Source organism: Dermacentor albipictus, chromosome 1 (assembly GCF_038994185.2).
Source record: "Dermacentor albipictus isolate Rhodes 1998 colony chromosome 1, USDA_Dalb.pri_finalv2, whole genome shotgun sequence".
NCBI classification, from domain to species: domain Eukaryota; kingdom Metazoa; phylum Arthropoda; class Arachnida; order Ixodida; family Ixodidae; genus Dermacentor; species Dermacentor albipictus.
Window position 1 is genome coordinate 491,394,774 of NC_091821.1, and position 12,291 is coordinate 491,407,064.

The window sequence follows — 12,291 nt, forward strand, 5'->3', positions numbered from 1 at the left end:
GGAGCAGAACAGAGATCGAAAGGCACCACATTAAATTCGTACAGCCCATCGGGAGTCACGAAGGCGGTGTTTTCACGGTCACGCTCGTCCACTTCGATTTGCCAGTAGCCTGACTTTAGGTCTAACGAAGTAAACAACTGAGCATGACGCAGACGGTCCAAAGCGTCATCGATACGTGGCAGGGGATAAACGTCGCGCTTGGTGACTCGGTTAAGCCGTCTGTAGTCAACGCAGCAGCGGAGTGTGTTGTCTTTTTTTTTTACTACTACGACAGGCGATGCCCACGGACTTGTCGACGGCTGGATGACGTTCATCATTTAGCATTTCTTGAACTTGACGCTTAATCGCCTCCCGCTCCATATTCTCTAATTATTCTTAATATATGGCGCAAGCGTTATCAAGAAAAACCCTGACAATCTGAGAAATGGACAGCCTGTGTGCCACCTTATAAAATCCAGCGATGTTTCCAGTGAGCCTGTTTCGGTCGAGCAGTTGCAGAAGGAGTTTTAATTGCTAGTAATATTACCCACTGCTAGAAACTTTGCCTGCTTATGCTTTTGCAAAATATGCACGCTTGAGCCCATTTTCTCCGCATTGAAAGCCAGCGACAGGTCTCGTATTCCCAAGACGCTGAAGAACATGAGCATAACGCTCAAAGAACGCTGTAATTTCCCGACAGGAATGAAACTTTATAAGCATGTCTGACGTAACGTGCGTAATTTCTAAATATATGAAGCTCGTGCCTAGTTCAGCTGACAAAGTGCAATGGAGATGCTTACTACGTCATTTGAATTACGTATAAAAATAGTGAAAAACAATATTCAATAATTTCTGCAAAACTCATTATTACGGCTGAGAATGCTGATTTGCTGCCGCGGCGAATAAATCGCTAATTTATTTCGCTATGATGGTGTCATCAGGCTCCGCTAATTAAATGGCTTACGATTCAGTGGGTAATTTACACTGAAAATTACCCAGTATTCAAAGTATGTGTCAATAATTTCTTGCTTGAATAACAACAAAACATGGCTATAAACGAAAAAAGGCAAAACGTGATAAGCACTGACCGCAAATTTCAATTTTGAAGTTTTTTGAATTATTACGAATCCGTTTATTTTTATTCGTGTGCACGCGGCTAAAGCAAGCTAGGCTTGAATTTCCTAAGCACGACACCATAGTGTGATTAAGTAAGATTATTCAGGGTTTATCTGTTTACTGATTATTGAGTTATCGACAGATAAATAAAAACATTATGAAGATATCAATGGAGTTCTTTCTGACCTTAACTCCTTGAGTATTGGTATAAGCAATTGCTCACGGAAATAGAAGCTAACCTTTGCAAATTTAAGGGGGTTGCACGGATTTCTCCAACATTATTCTTAATTCATTCATGATCTTCAGGGCCATTAAGGCATTATTCCGGGGGGCGGTAAAAGACATCAAGATTGCTGCGGAATACCAAATCCTCAAGTAGTGGACTCCAAGCGACAATTGTTATCGAAAAAAAATATTTAAGAATGTTACTGTAGAATTAATCTCGTGATGACTACCGATAGCAATGCTTAGCATTCGAGCATGTAGCAATGCACCGTATTTCTGTAGACACGTTTGTCCAGCATCTGTACTTGTCATTGTGAGACTTCCGCTGGTTTGGTGATGCGTGGCCTAAGCCGGTATTCTCCCATCTTGCATTGGCATTCACTTGCTATAGTAAGGCTTGAGCATGACGGCATGACGATGACTGTGTGACGCCGACGCACTAACGACTATGGAATGAAAAAAAAAGGAATGCGTCGATAGATTGACAAAGGCGGTATGGCGAGAACGAGGTGATGACAGTCATATGATCATTCTAAAACTGTGACGTTGGTATAAAGACGACAGCATGATGGCTCCTATACGAGGACAGTTGGATGACGATGAGCGGCGACAGCCGGGTGAAGAAGTTGGAATGACAACGATGGCATCCCGAAGGCGGCATAGCGACGGTGATATGACAACGGATCCATAATAGCGACTGTTTGAAGAAGACGCCATGACAACGATGGCGTGACAGCGGCAGCATAATCACGATTAATTGATGACAGCATAATTAAGATATCATCACGCAGACGGACTGACGTGAATGGAACGACGAAGGTAATGTGACCACGGTGGCATGATGACGACTGTGACAATGCGACATGACGATGCTAGAATGGAGACGATAGAATGATCGCGACGCCATCACGACAACTGTATGACGACGACACGGGAGGGCATGAAAAGGTACTAGGACAATCGGTTGACAAGGAGTGTATGACGACAATGAAGTAACGGCGACTGCATCGGGAAACCCGTATGATCACGATGGGGTCGCGACGACGGCGTGATGATAGGATGGTTGGCGAAGCTGGAATGATGTTACAACCTTCCCGAGGGCATCTCCACCACAAGGACATACCTAGTGGCGCAAGCTACGCGACAACTTGGCCCACTGGGTCGGCGTAAAAGTTGTGACCACAGGGGCATGACCAGAGTTAGATAGCAAAACATCAATAACGACAATTGAACGACCATGATGGCATCACGACCATGATCATATGCCTAGTGGCCCAAGCTGGTCGACAACTTCGGCCATTGTGTCGGCCAAATAGTCGGGACAAGCAGATACGATACATAGATAAGCTCAAGAGCCCTGAAGTAGTCAAAGAATGTCAATCGCATTAAAAGATCAGTACTGAAAAGGAACGTCCCAAACTTAAGTTATATTTTATGTTAGGAAACTAATGCTGGGCTTCAGAATTTAGAGCACTGCACGCACCCGGCATCGTTCCGGGTAAGCGACTGCTAACTCGGGCCTGGGCCGGGCTCGGGCCTAGGAGCTTCGAGGTCGGGTTGGGCCTGTTCCTCAGTCGGGTCCAGCCCTCTCCGAGGCCCCTATTAGGCCCGGGCATGCTATTTGCAACTCCATATAACTGAAGGCTACAAAGCCTGCAGCTCTATGCAAATTTTAGGTCAGTGGTGTCTGTCGGTTTATGGGAATGTCTAGGCACGCAGGCCACGACACAGCAGCTGTATGCTGTGCAGATTAGTGGTGCTCATCGGCGACGGGGAAAACGGCGCTAGTGATCAACCGTGCCACCTGTACGCCCCGCTTTTTAATGCAATCGGCATTGTTTGCCCACTTCAGGCGCTATCTATCTATCTATCTATCTATCTATCTATCTATCTATCTATCTATCTATCTATCTATCTATCTATCTATCTATCTATCTATCTATCTATCTATCTATCTATCTATCTATCTATCTATCTATCTATCTATCTGTCTATCTGTCTGTCTGTCTGTCTGTCTGTCTGTCTGTCTGTCTGTCTGTGTCTTACGCCATGTTACAAAATTGTTGTCTACTAACGTGAGCCGCTACGTATGGGGTCATGCGTAATGTCATCGCCATCATAAAGTCATGATCATTCTGTTCTAGTCACGTCGCTGTTGTAACGCTGTACTACCATCCTCATCATTTCAGAAACATCACCAAATTGTCATTATACCTCGTCGTCATACCACCTTCGCAGTTTTATCGACGCCATTTCATTGTAATCAAGCTGTCTTCTTTCAATCGTGATTATGTCATGGTTGTCATCCATCGTGATCGTTGCATCGTCGACTTACGGTCCTCTTCACACATTTGTTGTCATACCGGGGTCGTGATACCATCGTAACCATTGCATCGTCGTCATTACAGCTTCGTCATCTGATTATCGTCGTACTGTCGGCGTCCCGCCATTTTCGTAATGCAGTCGCCGTCACGCCATCCTAGTACAATTGTCGTGATTCCATTGCCACTAGGCCACCATTTTCCCGCTGCTGTAGAAGCATCGCCATCATTTCACAAACGTCATCCAATTGATGTCATGCAGTAGTCTTCATACCTGCTTCGCCGTTCTAACAACATAAATTTTCCTTCATTCCGTTATAATTGAGCTATAGTCAATCAATCGTGATTAGGCCACCGTCGTCATCGCTCTGTACTAAATTGCGTCGTGTTTATTTATCGCCATCATGTCAGAACCACTCCATTGTCGTCATCGCCATCCATCGCCCCATCCCATCGCCCCACACCCTCGCCATCACCATGCCATCGTCCTGATAATACCGTCGTCGTTCCATCGACATCATTGCTTCTTCGCAATTCCATCGTGGTCTCTGCATGCGATCCTCGTCCTACTGTTGTTAGATAACCTGGGCGAACGACGGTCAGAAGAAAGCAGGACAATCACGGTGTATGTAGCACAGAGTCTAATCCCTTCTTGGGAGGACCACTACAGATGCTAAATAAAGTTGTATTTCATTTAGAGTTTTGAGGCCATTCGGAACACATATATGAATGTTCTTGTTCTTGATATATGGGCTACGCTGAACAAAGGTATGCTCACTGACATTACGCTATTAGTTTTGGAGCTTCGATCACATGATTATCTGGCGACAACCAGAAAGTCCTTGCCAAGAGCAGTCGAGATAGCGAGATAAACCTTCACAGTAGGTTTTTACAGAGCACTTTATAGCTTATACTTTCGACAACAATGCCGTCCCTTTCTTGGGAATGAAAACTCGTCCAAGTTCTTAAATACCAATTTGGCTTTTCATGCTCACCAGTTTCATCGTTGAGAATCCTTCAGAGTTCCCAAGATTGATAAATGAATTTGTCGTACTTTATTAGGCACGAAAATAGGCCAACACTTACAAATTTGTTTTCTGTTGCTCTTAACCCGAATAATATTGTCCCCTTTATTGTCCACAATAAAGACTGAGAGGAGAGAGATAAAAAGTATTAGGCGGTGTTAGCAAAATGACGTCCTTCAAATCAGAAATGCTACTCTTACCACTGCAGATAGCATTATGAGCCACAAAATACCCGGAAACGAAAGACTGGTGGTTATCCTGCGTTTCAGTGAGCGCGCAAGCTCGCCGCTATGTCAAGCTTTTGGCGGCATACGCTAGAGTTGAATTAATTTTCGCTTTTTTAAGGATTGATTACTTTGCATTCTAAAGGATCTATAGATTGAACATGGAGAGTTTCGATGACATTCACGGCGCCGAACTAAGCAAAATGCCAGATGCACCGCACATGGACGACCCGGAGATTTGATAAGGCACAGAATTCCATAAACGGAAATTTGGGCTACATTTTTAGTACTAGTAACATACATTTCGCAACCGAAAATTGGATACTACAGACTGTCGAGTCTTCACTTTACGTACGCAAAGTGATTTAGAGCTCTGCATTAGTGTGGTTCTAAGGTTTGGGACACACAGCTAGGTCTCATATCCACCGGTGCTACCTCAGCATATCAGCATTTCAAGAGAACGTTCAAACAAAGATATGGAAGTACGTATAGTCACAGATTTTCCAAGTGCCTTCTTCCGTTGCGTCGTACTACATGCACATTTTCGCTCAGCTTTTCAGTGCAGAACACATGATACCATTTTACGTAGTGTGACGACTTGTTTTGGTTGTTCCAGAAGTGGACGAAAAACCACAATAACCATATGGCAAATAAACTACATTCCAATGATGACTCTTTCGGTTTACTTTTGGGACACATAGCTGTGACAGTGAAGCCGATTATTCGTGAAGACATTCCTGGTAACCGAAAAATTTACAAATGGGGCCACTTTTGAGATATCCGGCGTAAAAATAGGTTGCTGAATGCAAATATCATTCAGTTTAGTAAACTATGCTCTACAGATCGCTTTCTATGTGTCTACTGCAACATATGACCTAATTTAAAGTAATAAATAATTGTTGGGTGAAATTATTGAAAGGACCTCTGAAACGGTTGGAACAAATTTTATAGATGTGTAGGGTACAGCTATAGATAAACATTCCCACCTTAATTTGTGTGAAGCATCTGATAATAAGACAGTTACGGACAGTTACAAGTAACCCTCCTCCACAGCCATGCATTTTCTCCTCAAGTGCTTCACCGAGTGATCGGGGCTAGGCTCCGCCTTCACTGGCTCTGCGTCATGGCTGCATGTCGTGGCGTCTACTTCCGGTTGTATAGGAGCAAGCGCGCGAAGCCTCTCAAAATTTTCCGCCAGCAGCTTGGCAGTGGACCACAATTGGGGGCTATCGAAGCGGCGAGCAGCGAAACATTGCGAGCATTCAGTCGCAGCGCCAAACGTGTCCGGTATTTCGGTAACCACAGGCGAGCTGGGCGTTTCGACGGATTGGTGGAGGCATAAACTCAAGCTGATGAAGGAATTTTAGTGTAGATGTACGTGAGCGGACTGATCGGTCAGCATGGTCCAGCCACCTGGTGGCGCCGGGCTTAACCAGTCAAACAACGAGCTAGTATTGCTCTAACCAGGTGTAAAACATTTTAACAAATTACAAAAAGGTGTTCACGATTAGGCTCCTGAGGAAAATTTACAACAGCAGCAAAGCAGAATAGACTTCGTTACAGCTACTGTGTTTGATAGGTAAGTAAGTAAGTAAAGTAAGTGGACCTGATGCACTATAGCGTAAAACTATTCCAAACTTTTCTATTCATATTGTGCTATCAGCCCTCCACGATTGGTCAAAACTTTTTTTAGACAACCCCCACTTCACCTGTCTGCACGCGACGTCACGAAAACCGCGATACCTCCCTATCTGATATGACGTGTACACAATGATTATGCATGATTTGACAGAAAAAAGCACAGTTATTTCTGATTCGACCCCTTTTCACCATTAGTCCTCGGCTATTGGTAAAAAGTTTTCGGGCTGCACCCACTTCACCTGCCTGTCACGCGACGTCAGAAAACCGCACGAACTCAACGCGTCAAAGTGACGTGTACGCGATAAAGATGCATTAATATGCAGAACAAAACTGATTTTTTTTCGGAATAGCCGCAGGCTGCTCCGTTCCGAAAGGAATAAAAGATAGCTGCCGCCGATCGCTGAGACGCTGCCTACACGCAGGTGCCGGAGAGCATGGGTTTATTTGCGTTTAACACAACTTCTTGCGTGGCCGTGTAACGTTTTCAATCGCTTTCGGCACGTTTACCACCTCATTCTGCCAACTCTTCTTTGCTGAGGGTACGTTTTAGCGCCATTCTTCAGCTTCCGTTGCATGCCGCCGCGATTTTCGACCAGCCACCACAAGCTAAGTAAGGGATTGCCGACCAATCGCTGACGCCGGCACCACCCCCTTCATCCGGTTATCGATTTTCAGTGCACTGTCTCTGCCCCAGTGAATCCCTCTCCACTTGAGCGTTCTGCTCGCCTCTTGTCAGCCAAGGAAATGCGACAAGCCGCTCAGTGTAGGCAATGTTATTCGTTTCTCAAACAAACAAAACTCACTTCCTATGAACGAGGAGAGCGTTTGATTGGTCTGTTCAGACAACCCTGCGGGTGACCGCCCGGTGCTTGCGTTGCTGGTTACGCAAATTTGATGTCAGGAGATTGGGATAGAAACATATTGGAATATTTTTACGTTATAGGGCCCCTGATCCGTTTTGACTTAGGGCAGGCGTTTGTCAAGGCCACAGGAGATGTTGAAAGCACAAAAGGAAAGAAGGTAGGGCGTAGAAAGTAAGAAGTGAACTCCTGATTTGAGCTCTTGGCAGCAGGTGGCTGCAGCGTGCAGGCAATTCACGTTTGTGGCTCTGCTCATCCCGTAAAAAGGCACCGTCAAACGGCCAGGCTTAGCCCGCTTGCGCTTGCGTTTAATCGAGTACAGGACACGCGAAATACTATTGTGGTAGCAATCCACCGGCGTAAAATGGCGGCCACAAACGCGCAAGGCCTAGCACCGATCTGAGAGCGACAGTCCGAGGCGCTGCAGCCGTTCCGCTCGTCTGCGGCCTTCCAGAGCGACGCGATGTCGCAGCTTGACATATTGCCAGTCGTTGCGTTTGCGACCCACAACGTAATTAGGGTGAACCATGCTTATTGCGAAAATAAACGTCGAGAGCAACATTGACCCGGAGCTCTCGTCAACATGGAGCACGTTGTAACACAAGCAGCCGACACTTGCTGTGTGTCGGAAGAGCTCGAGTGCAGTGAGAAATTGCTCTTTTGCATTCTATGTGTATTTCTATGAAACGAAACACATCCCTGCCATTTTAACTCTTACGAACAACATTTCTTGACTCTATAAAGTTAAAAAAATTATTGATGACGCGCTCTAAGTAGCCAGTCGGATAGCTCGCCCTACTAGTATCATTAGGGCAATTTACGTCAAATGGTTAGGGGCGGCTGAAAATTGAGCCGAGCGATTTGCTCCAACCGGCACCGACGTATATTTTTAACACCTTATAATAAATTACACGATTTATGCGGATCACTTCGATACGTCAAATAATGAACAGAAGGACCTACTCTAACGTCTTAGTGCGTTTGTGCAAAATCGTAAAATCGTTTCAGGGTCCCTTTAATACCTTAATATTGCTATTTCCCTTCCTCTTTGGAGAAATTCACCAAAAGGATGGAGCAGTGCTAGGTGCAATAAATTTTTTTTTCAGAAAATACGTTCTAACAAGAGTAAATATTATATGCACTTGCCGCTGACGAGGCACTCTACATGGAAGAAGGAAACTCGGAGGAGGAAGAAAAGAAGGAGTTGCAGTTCTAAACGAGGGAAGTTCTCTTCAGTTTTCCGTCACCGTGGCCTGCGAGTCATCGTTACAGTGATGGATGCACAAAAATATATGAAGTAGCCGTTCTAATAACCATTGGCATGGATTCCATTGATGCGGTAAATTCATCTGATGGTCCCCATATTCAGCGCACTATTCATTATCAGAAGCCGGGGGCACATTTGGCATGTATACTATTCCATCTAAATCAACCTTGAATCAAGCGGTCAATTCTATGCTCCTCAAATTTAAAACGAAAACAATCCTTCGAGCGCACAGTGGCATGTCTTCTGGCTGCAATGCTTTCATAACGTGACGCACAGTTTTGTGAGGCTACAAAAGTTTTCTGCAGAAGTAGGCTGGCCAAATTTCCTGACCTTAAAGTTCCTTCCTATTCACGATCCGCCAGGCCAAGCGCTTGCCTCTGTGTTCACACGCCCATTCACTGAGATTTTTGCCGGCAACCATATTTCACTCGATTATCACTCGATTGTCACTCTCATCAAGCCGTCAATGTTGTCGCAAGTCTTGTCTAAGAAGTAGGCGCACGCGCCGCGAATGCTGTTGCCCGTTCGCAACTGTAAGCTAGCGCCACCGACTTCTCGGTTACACATGCACAAATACCTCATTCACCTGATCCATGAGTTTGTATTGTTGACCAACAGCCACTCTCGCCATTGTCGTTGTCATTTGAGTGTTATTTACTTTCTGGATGCAAGTTTGCTTAGTAAGGAGTTGTATTCTTTATTAAAACTTTTCTTGTTTTGCTCGCGATTTTTCACAGCCGCTACAATGCCGCAGCGTTCAGCGCTTGTTATCGCTATTGCAGAAACAACAGCGCAAATACAGGTGCTTCCAGAAACGCTCGAGGAAACATCGGTGGCTTAGGGCAAGAACCGGCGGTGCCACCCTTTGTTGCGTTCAGCGCGGCTTGCCTGGCCTCGGGTCTCCTCTTCGTGGTCGTCTTCGTGCTTCAAGGAAAGGCCACACTCGAGGTACGGCCACGTTCCTGCCGTCTATTTTGAGAAGCTAAACAGTGCCGAGCCACCGCCATAAAGTTTCACATGATAATTGCCAAGGAGAAATCTTGCTCTAAGAGCTGCGTTATAATTAATGATGCGGCAGACCTTGTGCATGATAACCTCCTTTAAGCAAAATGTTATGACAAGTTCGCTGAATGACTATAATTACGACATATATTTGTTTCAATAACTGTAATAAGCAGGGGTTGGTGTACGCTATATGGCGACGGCGACTCCTCTTTATTCCTCGATGTGCGTAAAATGTTTCACACAAAGAATGTAAAAATAATTACACCAGTGCGCTGCCTACTTGTGCGATTAAAGCGTTTACATTATAATTAGTACAGAACATTACAAATCAGTACAGTTGTTTAGAACACGGGATCCCAAACTAAGTTCCGTTCGCCCCATGCCGCTTCCGGTTGAATTTCAAAAAAAAAAAACTTTTCACAAAAACCGCAGCCCGCCACATGGCACGCTTCGGTAGTTTTTGGAAAAACCACCGTCATGGCAGCGGCGTTCAAGACTGATCGTTCGCTATTCATGGGCCCACACCTGTCCGCGAAGCGCTCTCTCCATTCGTGCTCGCGGGGTGGTCTGAACGAGAATACATTTGCATGGCCGGCAGGCTGAAAGTCACTTTCACGATTCCGGCGTCTCATTGATGATGCACAACGACTGGCCGTCGGCGTCGGTCACATAAGGTTTGCTCACGAGTGATTACTGTTAAAGGTACACCAATGCACCTACGGAGCCGTTTTATGTGTACAGGCTGGTTTAATTTCGCACTAAGTCTCATTACACTTTGTCCGCAATAAAATTAGCACTCAAATCGCCCGACGCCCGCTACGGCGCTACGCGGTTGGTAGATGCCGACCTTTAATGTTAGTATACAAGCGGTGTGTTTATAAACCACCATTGAACAGCGCAAACAACAAAGGAGATACGGTGGGAGAAGGGACCACACGGCACACTGGCGAAACAGGTGGGGATCCTCAAGGCAAGGAATGTTGGGAAACCTTCACTTAACATACACACAAATGATATTTACTTGAAGTGAGAATGTTATCACTATATTATATCTATAGACTTAACAACTGGAACATCTGAAATGTCGTCGTCTATTTATTCGCTGAAGACTGGGAAAAAATATGTTCTCTTGTGAACATCAGATTTTAACTGCTTTAACATACCTTGTCAAGCCGATACGCTACGCAGCCAAATGGCAAACAACAGCGAAAGAAATCGGTATTTATCGTGTGGATGAATTCAAGCCAAATGGCAAGACTATAACATGTACAGTCGGGATGGAAAGCTTAAAGTCCACACGAGCCCATGTGATGATGATGATGCTGATGATTATTTAGCGGAAATGACGGTGAAACGGTATGGTGACAAATAGTGCTTGACTTAATAAGCTATGCTATACATGTTTTTCATTCTTGCAGTTTGCATGCATCTCCTTAATCTTTGTTCTCTTCCTTGAAACTTGTCTATCTACCATGTACGCTATACTTATGGCCGCAATGGATCTGGTGCTGCCAATCTCTTTGCTGGATATTTTTTTCACCAAAACTATAAGCATCTCCTGCTTACTACGACTGCTGATGAGTTGATGCTTCCGTGCACTTTAAATCCAAGTGCTTCTGAGAGGTTTGCGTTACCTACGGGTATAGCTGAGTGAATGCTTTTGAATTCTATTAGAATGTGTTGAGTGGTCTGCGGATTTGCTCTGCAGCAGACACATATCTGGCCTAGTTGCGAATATTTGCTCCGATATGTCTCTATCCTTAGACAACCATCTCGAACCTGAAATAGCAAGGCGGCTCTGCCCTTAGTGTTATCTTACAGATTTTCCCTTCTAATTTCTTTCTTGCCATTTTTGTAAACCTCGATGGCGTTTTTTGTATCCATTTTCTGCATCCAATTTACAGTCTCTGTTTCTCTCACTTTCTTTTTGATGACTCCTGATCATCTATTTTCGCTTTTAATTACCCTGCATTAATTACCCTGATTGCGTCAGACTGCGCCTGCTCACCAGCTAGCAGTGCGACACCTGTCTTCGAGAGCAGCGCTATTCATGAAATGAGTCTTCTGGCTTTTGGCAGGCGGGTGAAATTTCTGGTGCCGCATGAAGGTTTGGTGCCGCATTAGTCCCTACGTTCAGGAATAGTGAGGAAGCCAACTCTTGGTAACAGTCTCACAAGTCTATTTGGCACACCGCGGGCAGCACCGTTTATTGTGCCCGAGTAGCCGGCCCTCGGATTGTGTTGGTACTACAAGGTTTAAGCCAAACACACGATGTGGTGTGGCCCCAAGCATTAGTTTAGTGGGCAAGTCACTACAATTAGGGCTTCCGCCGTATCTGAGCTCACTGTATACTGCCACCATAGGTATTGCGGTCGACCACAAGACCAACATGTGCTTTACGATCCTCTCAAGGCCTGGCATAATATCTCCACTTCGAGCGATCCTGTCGTTTCGGTGGCTAACGCCGTAGCTGGCTATCGTTGAAATCCGAAGCCGCTAGGCTGAGGATACGTGCGAAAATAGCCTGGCTGCAAGCCCCGCACGTAAACACTACCTACCTGTTCGGTTTGGTCCACATGTTTGGTGCGCTCGTTCTTCTGCGTGGTGCTGAAATCGCTCTTGTTTGAT

General features: G+C 45.3%; 1 protein-coding gene across 3 annotated transcripts in view; it reads left to right on the plus strand.

Moving 5' to 3' along the window:
• The window catches only part of LOC135912941 (membrane metallo-endopeptidase-like 1), a 158,441-nt gene that overhangs the window by 16,707 nt on the left and 129,443 nt on the right, over positions 1-12,291 (plus strand). For all 3 annotated transcript variants that reach the window (XM_065445566.2, XM_065445575.2, XM_065445583.2), the window contains exon 4: positions 9,441-9,606. In XM_065445566.2, the coding sequence (XP_065301638.1) occupies positions 9,441-9,606 (166 nt within the window). The remainder of the gene's footprint in view (positions 1-9,440; positions 9,607-12,291) is intronic.